This window comes from Thunnus maccoyii, chromosome 6 (assembly GCF_910596095.1).
Source record: "Thunnus maccoyii chromosome 6, fThuMac1.1, whole genome shotgun sequence".
Lineage (NCBI taxonomy): Eukaryota > Metazoa > Chordata > Actinopteri > Scombriformes > Scombridae > Thunnus > Thunnus maccoyii.
The window spans coordinates 7487057-7501821 of NC_056538.1; the positions used below are offsets into that span (position 1 = coordinate 7487057).

Here is a 14765-nt window from a genome sequence, read left to right on the forward strand (position 1 = left end):
GGTCACAGCTCTCTGATGTTTTGGGTGGTTGTGTGAGGTTTTCCAGAGGTCACGGCAGCCACATTTTCTTAATGGCGGAGTCACCGAAGTCAACAAGGCTGGGTGGCCTTCTAGCCTCCCTCCATCGCTCTCTCTGGTAGAGTCAAATAAACTAGACTTGTGTGGCAAGGTGACCGAACTGAGGGCAGCAGTGGTTTCTAGAGGTGGTTGTTTTTCACCATGCAGATAATTGAATACCATTTCAACTTGTCAACTGTTGTATTTGTTTGCAGCAACAGCATCATGTTGGGCAAAGATACAGAAGAGCTGTTTGTAGTAGAATAAAGTCTGACATTTTCTGTTTGCCAACTCTATCTCTAATTACACCCAGGACGATACTGCACACCAACACACACATGCAATCTTGCAGGTAAAAATCCACATACACACTCATATTTCCTCTCTGCTTGTTGTTTGCTGTTTTCTAGCCCTTGGTATCACCTGTTCTGAGGCCCGACTTAGAGGAGGACCACCTTGACACTGAACCTCCAGCATGCAAGTGAACAAGTAAGACACACACACACATACACACATCACTGTGCCCGCTTTCATGAACACACTTCCATGCTAGTCCGAGCACACACACTCAACAGGCCTTGACAGGGAGTGACAAATAACTGCAGCAGCCTTGACATGCAGAATGGCCCGACAGCGAACATGCCTGACTGATATTCAGCTGTGTGGTGCAGGAAAAGAGCCTGTTCTTACTGTGAAGCTCTAATCATGTAAACCTCAATTAATGTGGAAGTTATCCCTTAAACAATAAGCCTTTTCTTTATGTTTTTAATCAGCCACCATACAAGCATTTTTACTGTCAATGAAACAGAGTGTAAATGTTGTAAACAGTCTGAAAGCACACAAGGGATATGCTGCTGAAAACATATGACATGATACTAAAGTTACAGAATTTAGATAATTCGTTTGGAAAACTTTATTCATCAGAACACTGTGTCGTTGAAGACAACGAGAAAATCTTCTAAAAGCATCAATAAAACTCTGTTTCACACTGGAGCAAATAAATTATTATTATGTATGTATACATAATAATAATAATAGATGCAAAATCAACCTTTTTTTCTCCTCGTTTTTTTCCTTCTTTCTGACATTATTTTCCCAATATTTAAACAAGAATTGAAGTGATGACAAAATATGTACATGACCATAAAGTGTTGTTATCACACCCAACAAGGAAATATTTCAGGTTTTATAAGTTATAGGCCATGCATGAACAAATATATATGTATATATATATATATATATATATATATACCCCTGAGACTTTCTGGCTTCTTGAGCAAACAGCTATTAAACTAGCTTGACTAACTCGAGTATATGAAAATATATTGTATTCAAACATGTTTTACAGCTGTGGTCTCTGAGACCTTTTTTTTTTTTTTGCTCTAGCAGACTTCTAAAAGATGTCACCAGTTCAAAATCATGTTTATATGCAATTCTCATGAAATTAAGAAAAGTCATGCAGCATCAAGCAATCCATGTCTTTCAGCTGTGAAAGGACTCCTGAAGCAATATAATCAATAGAAAAGGAAAAGACACTGAGAACAAACTAATGATTACATCTCTGATCAGTGAGACAGTTTAAATATTTTGCTCTTTACCTTATTCCACTTTAAATTTGAAGTCTTATTCTACCTCCTTGTTTCTAAAGACTTATGCCTGATGTCTGTATTTTGATCAAATCTTGTGTTGTTTTAAGACATCTGTGTGTATTCTTTGACACAATATAAATCACTTTTGTTACCTTTCAGCACAAACTTAACAACATATGTTGTGTTAAAACGTGTTGTCATTATGCTGATGTTGTCTCACAGACAGTGATGTGATAAAAATGACAGATCCTTTAAGTGTTTGTGATGTAAATGAGTGGACGTTTAGATAATGGTCTGTTACATCAGTGTTAGAGAGAGACTGATAATTTATGGTTCAATCCAGGCAACAAGCTGAAGCAACCTGAAGAAAAACATTGAAATCGGTTCAGGAAGTCTTTCTAAATAACACAGAAAGCAGACTAAGTTGTTTGTGAATTGTAAAGGTTTTCCAAAAGAAAATCCCTTCGTGTAAACATGAATTCGTCAGATGATGCACACTCAAATGTTAATCCGTTTCTATTCAAACTGTTAACAAAGTGAAAACAAGCCTTGGATCGCCTTTTCCAGCCCATTGACGCTGTTTCATGGCTGTATTACCGGCTCAGTGTAGGCGGGGGGTTGAGCTCTGTGATCACCCCTGTAGGAAACCAGCACCCTGCAGAGTTGAAAGACCCCTGTCTGCAGGAGCGGTGCGGGCCCTCACAAGCGGCCCCACGCTCAAACTCCATGCCGCCCACGGAGACGCCTGCCCCGGCCCGCTGTTCCCCGCCAAGCCGCTGCTGATTGAAGTGCAGCCGCCTGTTGGCCCCTCGCAGCGGGACCGGGGGAAGAGACGCATTTTGAATAATTATTATGTTACTTAGGTGTCATTTACAACACAAGACTGGGAGTTAGCTATTCCACCGACATGTGAAAGCCTTTTCTCTCTCTGGTTAAAATTAAACTTTCTCACGATAATGATTTTGTTTCCTCACTTCTCCCAATCAACAAAAAGGGGGCAGAGGGGGACATTTGGGCTGTGTCAAAAGGCTGGCCTATATAGATGTCGACAAAAACAATAAAACACTTTGAAAGCTATTATCAGCCAGTAAATTTCTTGTCATTAAGCACGCTTCAAACTTATTTATGGCCCGACATGAGCGTCAACTTGATTAAAACTCTTAATTTTTACTGTAGTTAGCCCTCCAATTAACCTTTAAATTAACTCTCATGCAGGCAAAACAACATATTTGATGGATTTTCTTTGTGCAATTTTCTCTTGTTGATAGCATTCAAATTGCATAATTTCAATGTGCTGTATTTGAAGTCACGCGAAGGATCACTGCCAGTCATGTTAAAAACATCTGTTTTGCAAGCTGCAGACACTTGTGTGTGTGTGTGTGTGTGTGTGTGTGTGTGTGTGTGTGTGTGTGTGTGTGTGTGTGTGTGTGTGTGTGTGTGTGTGTGTGAGGGATTTCATGCATAACATATTCGTATCGTCTTAATTGATTGTCCAGAGTTTAATTCTGTTGGACATGCTCCATCCCACTAGAGTGAGAGTTATCACGATTCTTCTCCCGAGGTATCCCGAGATGATAATAGCGCAGCTGCAGCAAGGGTGAGGAGAAAGGAGGGAAGGATGGAGGGATGATGGAGGAGTGATAACAGCGCGGAGCTCGCAGGAGAACCGAGATTTAAAAAAAAAAAAAAACAAGCAAGGGGGTCTTCTTCTCTGGCGTTTGAGTGTGATAAGGAGGAGGAGGAGTATAAAGGAGGAAGAGGAGGAGGAGGAGGGATGGATGGAGGGGGGGCAAGAGACCCCGTCGCGTTTTGACCCTCCGAAACCTCCCCGCACACCGCCACCATCACTCCTCCTCCTCCTCCTCCTCCTTCTTCTCCCTTCTTGAGACTGAAAACACCATCGTTCATTCCCAGCAGTGACATTTTCCAGCCTGTCGCCGTACGCTGCGCGGACAGCGAGCACAAGGAGCCAAAAAGGAAGGACGCTTTCTATCTGTCTTCCACAGCACCGAGCATCCCGACGGCTTCGAGCCGGACAGAGAGGCGCACCAGGCGGAGGCGAGGCGCTGCAGGAAGCCGCTGCTCCCTTTCACCAGATTTCTGGACTACACCGGACACGGCCCGAACAGGACTGGAGACGGCCAATATTTACGTTTCGGTGGGACATTTTATACCATTTACTGGAGCCTCGTTTATTACCAACAATGTGCCCATCAACCAATAGCATTTAATAGGCTGCGAGCTTTATTATAGCGTTTATTACCGCTAAGCGTATTATAAACCACTAAGCTTACAGAGGCAATAGGGTATTTAAGGATAAAAGAAGTCCATAAAATTTCCAATCCCATCATGATATTGTAATATAAAAAGCGATGGGCTCGGAGTAAACACACGCACACACACACACACATACACACACACACACACACAGGAGGAGCAGGTCTTGACTGTTTTCTCTCAGCCTTCTGTTTTTGTTGAAAGCCTTTGCTTGATGTCCACCATGTTTGTAACATAATTACTAATGAATATAACAAAGAATGTTTACTTTTATTTCCAGCAGCCCAGGGACAGAGGAAGGGAGCACAGCTCGCTGGACTAGCCGAGCAGCGCATCATCATCTCCGGTGTAGGACTGGCTGTCGAGTCGCATGGAGAAGAGGGTAGGTCTGCTGTGTGTTGATTTTAGAGAACGATTTAAACTAGCGCCTGTTTGAGATAAGTGATTTCATATTACTGAGCAGAAGAGCTAAACTTCATTAGAAAAACATCAACATTAAGGTTGGGGATCCTCTTTGCACTGCTGGGTCTCTGGTCGGGTTTATCAGACGCACAAAACCGCAAGGCCCAATGAAACAGACTAGTGGACCGTACTAGCACGGACTTTTATGTTTAGGGAATCACAACAAAAACATGCCAGCACGTAGGCTGCATAAAGCATCATTTTTGGTAGGCTAATCTTAAGAACTATTCATAAATATTCTCCATATGATATCAAATGTTTCTATTTGTTGTCCATTTATGGAGCTGCAAACGATGAGAAAGAACTTTTAGCCTTTTTAAGGCATTCATGCTTTCATAAGTGCAGTTCAGAACTTGCAATATGCCAGCAGCAGTCTCCCAAAGCAACTGATTAGGAACTGTTGGTTTGGATCTGAGATTTCCTCCTCTCCTGAAAATAATTTGTTGTTGTGTAATGTCAGTCAGGCGTTATAATGGCACATACGGGTTAGAGAGAAGTGTAGGTCATTAAGAGGAGAGGAGAGGAGAGGAGAAGCAGCTCTTCAACTCGGTAAGTAGGTCAGTTTTTTTGCTACAGTGATTCAGAGGCATGGTGGTGGTGGTGGAGGAGAAACAGGCAGAGGCTGACGGGCAGCAGGCGGACTGAGACCTGTGAGTGGAAGAGAGCAATTAGAAATGTACAGAAAATCACTGCTGTATGAAAACAGAGCAGAGAGAGAAGGCTGAGGAGCTGAGGAAGGGTTTACACACACACACACACACACACACACACACACACACACACACATACACACGCGCACGCACGCACGCACACACACACACACACACACACACACACACACACACACACACACACACACACGCAGCACCAAAGCTTAAAAAACTGAATTTGAATATTTAAATATATTTAAAAACCAAAAAGCAGAGATAATAATATAAATTAACATACTGGTCATTTATAGGTTGTGTAAAGGGATTACTGGCTGTTAAAAGAGAAGCACTGATGTTTCTAAATATTTCACAGTCCCATTCAACTCTATATTGCTGCATTATCTTGAAAGGTATAATGCTTCCAATCCTTCAGTTACATTGTGCAAAATTTTAAGAAAATCACATGGAGATAGGTGGTGTAATGTGTGTTGAAAGCATGTGTGGACACTGAGTTTGAGAGTTGAAAAAGTTGTTTGTGGCACTGCAACAGTCGAAGTGAAATCTGCAACAGGTCCAGCTTTATTTGTTTTGTTTAGCGTAGTTTGACTTTTTCAATCGGTCTGCCCGTATCTCCAAATGTTTTGAACTTTAAGCAACTTGCGTAATTGCCCTTTAAATTCATTATCTTCGTAAAAAAATACCTTGTATCCATTTAATGTGAAGACAATCGCCTTTTTCTTTAAGTTTGTGTCAACTTTTTGTTTTTCTCAGCCTTGTTTACTGAAAATTAGGACACTTTAGACAAATTTATCGAGGTGCATGTTCGACATTTTAACTATTTCCTGAAGTAAAATAATCCTCAAACACACTTTCACCGTTTTATTTTTCTAAACCGACGCACCGAGAAAACGAATGAGTTTGTTGATTTCTGCATAACTATTATTAATGTAGAAAAAAGGGCAGAACTTTTACATGATATCCATCGAGTTTAGATGTGTCCAAAGTTGAAGAGACTTGTCATTCTTAATTAATAGTAAAGGAAGTTTATTAATTCAGTTATTTGAAGAAAGTCTGAAATACAAAACGAAGCAATTTTACCCAATTTTGTCTTCATTCTTTACTTTTTCTTTGGTTTTGTCGAATATAAACTCACAGAACTGGAAGACGTTATTCATGCAGCTCATGTTGTCTCTTCTGATTATTTGTCCTCCAGTCAGAAGTAACTTACACACTCCTGTTAGGCCTCTAATAACTTTTTCTGCGTCGGTTGAAATAACGCAATTAAAACCTGTAATGAATATGTTGTCCTGCCATCTGAAGCCTGTTTACCAGCTCCGTGACTTTTAAAAAAAGGGTAAATTCGCGGAATTTGTCTTGTGGAACTTGTGCGCTTTGATCCGCTTGACGCATAGAAACCCGATAGGGGCCGTGCGTAAAGAGAGACGCGCAATCCGATATCGGTGATTGTGTTAATAGCCAGCCTCCATAAAACTAGAAGGTGTCCCGGACCAGGGCCTCAGAGCAGGTGCTTTCTGTGATCCCGGTGGCCATATGGGACTCTGAAATACAACAATTTGATAAGCCATTTAGGACAGTGGTTCCCAAAGTGGGGTCCGGAGACCTCCAGGGGTCCTGCAGAGGGGTTTCCGGGAAGGCAGTGCAGGCACATGAAGAGGAATAATTTAATTTCTCTATTATTTAATTCCCAGAGGTCAGCACAGAGAGAATCTGTAAAAAATAATTGCATTTATCACAGTTTCTGTCTCACCACTTTCACTGTCTCACAATATGTATGCACTCCACAAATAATAAAAATCATCATAAATTAGACACTATTTGGATTTCTGTCAATATAATAAATTGTCAAGAATAAAAAAAATATTTAAGTGAATGTAAAGGAATCACTTTCCTCACTGTTACCTCTCCACCAACAGTGGGAACAGTCACACACTTCTGTAGTAAATCATAACCTCTTGTGGTAGCCTGCAGGGAATAGTATCCACAGAAAAACTAGGCTAAGCAGATCATAACTTTTATGGCATGGTTAAAATAACACTGAAAAGAAGGTGTCCGGGCCAGGCCATCAAGCAGGTGCTGTCTGTCTGTGATCCTAGTGGCCCTGTGAGACTGCGACAGGAGTCTCTTTAATCCAGCAGAAAGAGAAACAGAAGCAGATCTGCTGACCTGAGCAACGTTGCCTCAGAGACAGAAGCCGCAGTGTAGCACAAATTAGCTCTGTAACACAGAGAAAGAGTGTGAGAGAGTGAAACAAGGGAGCCAGACATGTATATTCATGATGCTATGTGTGTAAGTGCTACTGAGAGTATGTTTGTCTTTGGCTGTATATCTGTGCATATGTGTCATTGTGTCTGTGAGAGTGCAGTACGTGTGTGTGTGTGTGTGTGTGTGTGTGTGTGTGAGCGGGCCCCAGGGAGGCTGTCACAGCGGGTTGTGAGGGACGTCTCAGCACGGCTCCTGTCTAGCCTGAGTTTAAGAAGGAGGAGACGATATTAGCTGCTACAGGCTCTCCATCTTCCTCCAAGGATCTCATCTCCCCCGCTTTCCCTGTCTCCTCCTCTGCACTTTTTAAGAAATCGAGGTTATCAGAGTGTGTTTGAAAGAGTTTCGTAATCCTAAAAGTGGAAGAAATTCCAGCAGCACGGAACGGTTCAGCTGAAGTGACAACAAAAAAAAATCACTGTTCTCATGAGGGAACATCTTATAAACACACAACTGGATTGTACAGTAGACAAAGCTGCAGTGACATTAGTCCATGCACGCACACACACACACACACACACACACACACACACACACACACACACACACACACACCTTGGGAATATATAGCCACAGTATTGTAAGTAAATTCTGAATATTGATTTTTGTTGACAATGTGTTTTGTTGTGCTTGCAATGATTGGATTACTAGAGGTTATGGTTTTCCCACTGCAACATTACTGCCATGAATGACTACAAATACATATGCATGTGCACACATTAGAGCTGAAACGATTAGTTGAATAATTCATTAGTAGACTGACAGAAAATTAATCAGGAACAAATTTTAATAATCGATTCAGTAATTCTTTAAGCAAAAAGGCCATAAATGAATGTGATTATTTTCTGGGTTTTTTTTAGTCCTCCACGATAGTCAATTGAATATCTTTGGGTTTTAGACAAAACAAGATAATTGAATATACAACCTGGATGTTTTTCCACTATTTTCTGACCTTTTAAACACCAAATGATTAATTGTTTAATCCAGAAAAGAATTAACAGATTTATTGGTAATTAAAAATAATTGTTAGCTGGAGTCCTGACACACATATACACAAATACATCCAGACAGACAAACATGCAACAATCAATAATCATTTTAAACTACAGCACACGGTATCTTCAGCAGTTTAGAAAACACAATCTCTGCTGTGGATGCAAAACCACAGCAGCAGATCTGTCCAGTAAGCCGAGTCGCTGAAGCCCCCTGACAGCTCAGCCACGTAATAAAATCACAATAAGATTTGATGTCAGACAGCGCAGATGTCAGACGTGTCTCATGTTTTCTGTCTTTCTATCTAATTGTGTTTCAGTATGAAGAGCTGGTGCACTACTCAGGGTCGGAGGGCATGTCGATGGGGGGGTACGGGGACGATGTCAGGCCGCTTCCTCCCCCACAGTATGGAGCCCCCATTCCCGACTCCCTCAAACACCACAAAGACCAGATCTATGGGTGAGTGTGTGTGTGTGTGTGTGTGTGTGTGTGTGTGTGTTTGAAACCCTAGATGTGGTGGACACAATGATTTATGGAGCCTGTCAGTGGCAGAAAACAGTTTAAACTACATGTGCACTTTTAGCAAATTAACATACAGCATACATTTGTATTCTGTATATGAAGATATATGTGAAGTGTTTATAGCTGTCAGTTTTATAAATACTGTGCTATAAAGAGTCTTGTGTAACACCTTCTGTGAATGTATCATGTGTGCACTATATGTCAACTGTTACTGTGTTTATGTTTAGTATGTTAACTGTATATATATGTGTGTGTGTGTGTGTTTGTGTGTGTGTGTGTGTGTGCGTGCAGTCACCCACTATTCCCACTGCTGGCCTTAGTGTTTGAGAAGTGTGAGCTGGCCACCTGCTCCCCTCGAGACTCCACCTCCCTCTCTGCCACCTCCCACCTCCCCGGCATGACCAATCACAGCGATGTCTGCTCCTCCGAATCCTTTAACGATGACATCGCCATGTTCGCTAAACAGGTGACTGACAGCTGTGAGAGCCAATCACAGAACAATCAACGTTTGTTTTTGCGTTTTGGTTTTTTTTTTAATAATTTGTTTTATTTGTGTTGCAGATTCGTTCAGAGAAGCCCATATTTTCTTCTAATCCTGAGCTGGACAACTTGGTATGATGCACCAACTGACATCACGATAGTATAAGAAACATACTTTTTTCTCATAGATTATATTGATCATTAATCCACGTTCTTCTCTCCACAGATGATCCAGGCCATACAGGTTCTTCGCTTTCATTTACTGGAGTTAGAGAAGGTTGGTTGGACAAAAGCACTCTTTGCTCATTCAAAATTTCAACTACTTTTCAACACAAGCACATCTTGATATGTTAAGCACGCAATTTTTCTTCCAAAAAAGGAAAAATACCAAAATTTTCCATGACGGTGCTGATTAGGATGTGGCGTTAAAGCATGCACTAATAAGTTTATATCTGTCTTCTAAGGTGCATGACCTGTGTGATAACTTCTGCCATCGCTACATCACCTGTCTGAAGGGCAAAATGCCCACAGACCTCGTCCTGGATGAACGGGAGGGCGGCTCCAAGTCTGACATGGAGGACTTCACTGGATCCTGCACCAGTCTGTCAGAGCAGGTGAGACAAGCTGCCAAGGTACAGAATGTCAAACATTGAGCAGTAACAGTATGTAGTGTTCATTCACCTACCCAACTCCATCCACTGAATGTCTGAATAATGGCCCCATGCTTCATGACTTCTTGTTCTCTCTCCTCCTGCTGGGAATTCCCCATCTTCCTATTACACTACCTCCAACCTCCTCTCCCTCTGTTGCTCCCTGCAGAATGCATCATGGTTACGGGAGCCAGATGAATGTGCCACGACTCCTCTGGGAACACCAGGCACCTGTGGCCTGCCTTCACTCAGCACAGCAGACAACTGTAGTGACACAGGTACATGGAAAATACTGTTTGTGTGAGAACAAACACATCAGCCACATCTGCAAAAACACATACAGACAACTTTCATACAGAGCCTACGTACATGCAAAGTGTGTTATAACACTGTAGATAATAATATGGTGAGACCCATAGCTGATATTTACCTTGTGCCAGTCTGTGTTGTTATGATGAATATGATACTGTTGGTTGCAGAACTGATCATTATCACAGTAGTTTTTACTAAACCAAAATTAAGTGTATTGCATCATATTGATATGATTCCACATAAACATAGCTTAAATAGAGATTTCATTCAATTTCTGAATGGAATGGAAATTATTGGATAAATCCTAAGAGTTGTTATAATTTCATGGCTTGAAAAAGGTCAAATGTACAAAATATCAGCAAAAACACCATAGTGAGCATGCATCATTTGGACCCTAATTGACACAGACACACATACACAGTCGCTCAGATACAATATGTGCATGGTCTCCCTGCAGGCGATGGTCTGGACGGAGGAGTGGCCTCCCCCAGTACAGGAGAGGAGGACGAGTCCGACAGAGAGAGGAGGAATAACAAGAAGAGAGGCATCTTCCCCAAAGTGGCCACAAACATCATGAGAGCATGGCTCTTCCAGCACCTGTCGGTGAGAGAGACACAACTTTTTCATGTTCTCATAATTTGGACAGTAATTAAACCATCCCACACGCTGTAAGAAAACAAAGAAAGCCTTTGTACAGTGCTGGATGAGAGGATAATTGCTGAAAGAGAGGATTTAGTGTGAGGCAAAACATCCCTGACAAGAATAGACAGAGAGGTGAACCGAGTGTGTAATGGAAGTCAATTAAATTAAATGAAAAATCGGGGGATTATGTGATTATGTGAATATGCTCGCTATTGAATAATTGTGGAAGTGGTAGAAATGGAGTGAGTAATTGTTGGTGCGTTGGTTAGATTGGTAATTAGCTACTAAATGAGGCAGGTCAAATGTTGCTTCACTCCAATTATTGCAGTGTGTGTGTGTGAGAGAGAAAGAAATGCAATAAGGGAGAGTGAGGGGGGTTGCTGAGGTTGAAATGTGAGCGCAGATGTGAATTCAGATGTAAGGTCATCAGTATTCATCCTGAGATTTCACATACATGACTTTATTTTAGATTTCAGTTAAAGCGTCAAGTAACCCTCACATGATTCTGCTATTGATCCACAAGAATTTATTCACATTTATGACGAAAGCTGGAAATGTCACACCTGAGAGTCTTTTAAACTGTAGCTCTGTGTGTCCTCTCCCAGCACCCGTACCCGTCTGAGGAGCAGAAGAAGCAGCTGTCACAGGACACGGGACTGACCATCTTACAGGTCAACAACTGGTCAGTGCACTCCCGATCAATACACTAATTCTGCCCCCTGGCTTATCAATAATCAGTTAAACAGTCTTGTTTAAATGTAAAGCGTCAACTTCCAAATTAACATTGTGGCTGTTGCCACGTCAATAATGTATTGGCGTGACAGTCCTGTGCAGAAATGAGAAGTGTCTTTACTTATGTCAGTTTACAACTCGCTTAAGTCGTTTTTTTTTTGTTAACTCTTTATTGTGCATGTTGTGTGAATAAAGGCCAATTGAATAAAAGGTAGCGCTTTTACAAGACTTGGAGAGAAAACGGTAATCTACTATATAAGAAAGCAGCTTATAAAAGAGGGAGAAACGTCCTACTAAGCATTTTTTTCAGAAGGTGCAAGGCAGTAAAATCCACTTGCACCATGTTCATAAAACAGAATAGCAAATCAATATCCAATAATTAGATTATTTACTGCACCCAAATTCCCTAGGCACACATGTATCTGCACAGGCAAAATACACACACATAAACCAAGCATTTAAATGTTGTTGATCAATTAGTCCTTTCTTGATTTTCTGTACCTCCATCAAAGATACACAAACACATACACTCTAACTCAAACATATGACGTGTGTGTCTGTCACATGTTAAAAAATAGATTTTGTTATATGATAACTTAGGTGTTTTTATTTATACCCCTGCTGCGGCACACACACACACGCACACACACACACAGTGACCCGATCAATGGAGATCAATCAATTATCACAGGGCGATCAATACCTGCTCTGCCCTAACGTTGATTTACTCTGCCCTCTGAAAGGGTTAAGTGGTTGTAAAAGCGAAAAGGTTAATAGTCTCCCGGTCAGCCTTTTTCTCCATTAACGGGTGGCCTCGTCCATCTCTCTCTCTCTCTGTTCACACTCTTTCTTTATGTCTCTCTCTCCTGCGCAGGTTCATCAACGCCAGGAGGAGAATTGTTCAGCCGATGATCGACCAGTCAAATCGCTCAGGTCGGTGTTTATAAGTCAGTCAGCTGGCCGGTCGCTCAGTAAACACCTCTGTATATATATGAGTCTGAGTTTATTGTACACTGTGTCTGACGCTACGTGTTGTCCCGCAGGTCAGGGTGGTCCCTACAGCCCAGAGGGAGCAGCTCTTGGGGGCTACGGGCTTGACGGACAGGCCCACCTTGGGCTTCGAACAGCAGGTACAGTCACCTGCAGGGACATACTGCTCACTATCATAGACTGAGAGAATACAAAATATACTACTCTAGGACAAGGCTGCTGGTATTCTATATTTTTTTAAATGTTCAATAAATCCTATAAAAAGAAACTACATGAAAGATGCTGCTGCTGTAAATATTCATTATTCACCAAATCTGCTGATGAAAGTTGTCCCAAATCCTCTTTAAGTAATGTTTTCTAAAAACTAGTGTCCAGCTGTTTTTCAGAAATTTTCAAGCCTTTTTGGAAAATTAAATTATGTATTTTTAGGATTTATGTCTTAAGTAGGAACAAATGCACTTAGGGCTGAGTGCTCTACATATAAGAATGTATCATATTCTTTAAGTACACTTAAGCTAAAGACAATATTTGGATCAAAACAACACATTACAGTGACTTGCAGAACAAGAATGAATATGCATTTGAGTGGACAGAGTTAACTTTGAAATCTTCAATAAAAGATAATATATAAGAACATACACTCGCTGTTTAACCCTCACCATGCTTTTAAATTAGTTTAGAGTATTTTACACTTATGCTGGAAAGGGCAGCATTGCGAGGACAGTTATGGATTGTGGCTTTAAAGGAAAAATCTGTGATCCAAATGTAAACAAAAGGATTGCCTGCTACCAAAAATAACTACAAAATACCAGAACCTCACAATTTAACAGACATTTCTTTAATATGTAACACAGGACAATTTTCGTGTTTTCTGACACTGTGTAAAACCACAAGCAGTGTGTTAAATTAATACCATGCAGCCAAACATTGTTTAAACTCATAGAACTTTGTTTTAAATATAGCAGAGTTCCCAAAGTTTCCAAAAATATTAAAAATATGTCAAGCTGAATTTTAGGATTATGCGTATAAAATAATTCATAATTCAAGGGTTTGAATATTTCACTCAGTGTAAACAGTATATAGCTTCAATTAAGACCTGGTACAAGCAGATACAAAATATACTGTATATGAGCTTATTATTAAAGTTTAAGCTACTTAAGGAAAAACAAAGGGAGAAATAGTAAGTTAAGGAGTTAAAGTTTATGATCAGTTGAAAACACACAAAATGCAGAATTTGCTTCTGTAAGTAAAAAAAAAAAAATGAAGTAGTAATTTAGTGAGTAATTTTCGGTTTCCAGCACAAAGTCTGTACGCTGTATTACAGATCAAAACATGATTTTGTAAAAGTAGAAATTACCGATTGAAGAAAAAAATACCTCCTCACTCTTTTCAACATTGCCAAATCCCAAAATTGATTCCACTTTATCTACATTGAAAATGTAAATCCATCCTCTCTGTCTCCCAACTTCTCTCCCACTAGGTCTCCAAGGGATGTCCTCTCTGCAGGGTGACTACCCCGGCGCTCTGCTGTCCCAGCCAGGCTACCCTCCCCACCCGGGACCCTCTCTCCACCCCTACCCGGGCCCACACCCCCACCCCGCCATGCTGCTCCACCCGCCGCCACACGCACACCCCGCAGAGCCGCTCCTCGCGCAGGGACTGGACATACACGCACACTAGCTGGGGGGGGAGTCGGGATGTGTGTGTGTGTCTGTGTGTGTATGGTGGGATATGTCTGTGTGTGTGTGTGGGTGTGTGTGTGTGTGTGTGTGTGTGTGTGTGTGTGTGTGTGTGTGTGTGTGTGTGTGTGTGTGTGCATGGCTGTGTATGTGTAATGACGCATACAGTACACTATTTAAAGAAAAAAAGACACATTGCTCCGAAAGTTTACATTCCCCACTGAAAGACAGTGACCTCAATGTAGCTGTTCCACTCACTAACACACACACACACACACACACACACACACATCTGAAGACATAAGCAGTACACTTACACACACATACATACACACACACAGTCTGGACCCACAGGTTTAAGCCATACCTCTTTCAGAGTAGAAGTGCTTCCTCCTCTCCAAATGTCTCCACTGTGTCCTGTGGGTGAGACACATGCTTTAAACTACACTT

General features: G+C 41.3%; 1 protein-coding gene across 3 annotated transcripts; it reads left to right on the forward strand.

Annotated features, from left to right (window-relative positions):
* Nucleotides 1-528: 528 nt before the first annotated feature.
* Nucleotides 529-14386, forward strand: meis3 (myeloid ecotropic viral integration site 3). 3 transcript variants are annotated; one of them, XM_042414282.1, is made up of 13 exons: nucleotides 529-546; nucleotides 4204-4305; nucleotides 8628-8767; nucleotides 9122-9296; nucleotides 9392-9442; nucleotides 9537-9587; nucleotides 9775-9924; nucleotides 10130-10238; nucleotides 10730-10875; nucleotides 11520-11596; nucleotides 12521-12579; nucleotides 12690-12776; nucleotides 14117-14386. In XM_042414282.1, the coding sequence occupies exons 2-13, from the start codon at nucleotides 4294-4296 to the stop codon at nucleotides 14314-14316; spliced, it is 1257 nt and encodes a 418-aa protein (XP_042270216.1). In that variant the 5' UTR covers nucleotides 529-546; nucleotides 4204-4293; the 3' UTR covers nucleotides 14317-14386. The 3 variants fall into 3 exon arrangements, with proteins under 3 accessions (XP_042270216.1, XP_042270215.1, XP_042270214.1); XM_042414281.1 differs by lacking the exon at nucleotides 529-546 and adding an exon at nucleotides 3646-3804; XM_042414280.1 differs by lacking the exon at nucleotides 529-546 and adding an exon at nucleotides 3646-3804 and having other exon boundaries at nucleotides 4207-4305.
* Nucleotides 14387-14765: the final 379 nt, after the last annotated feature.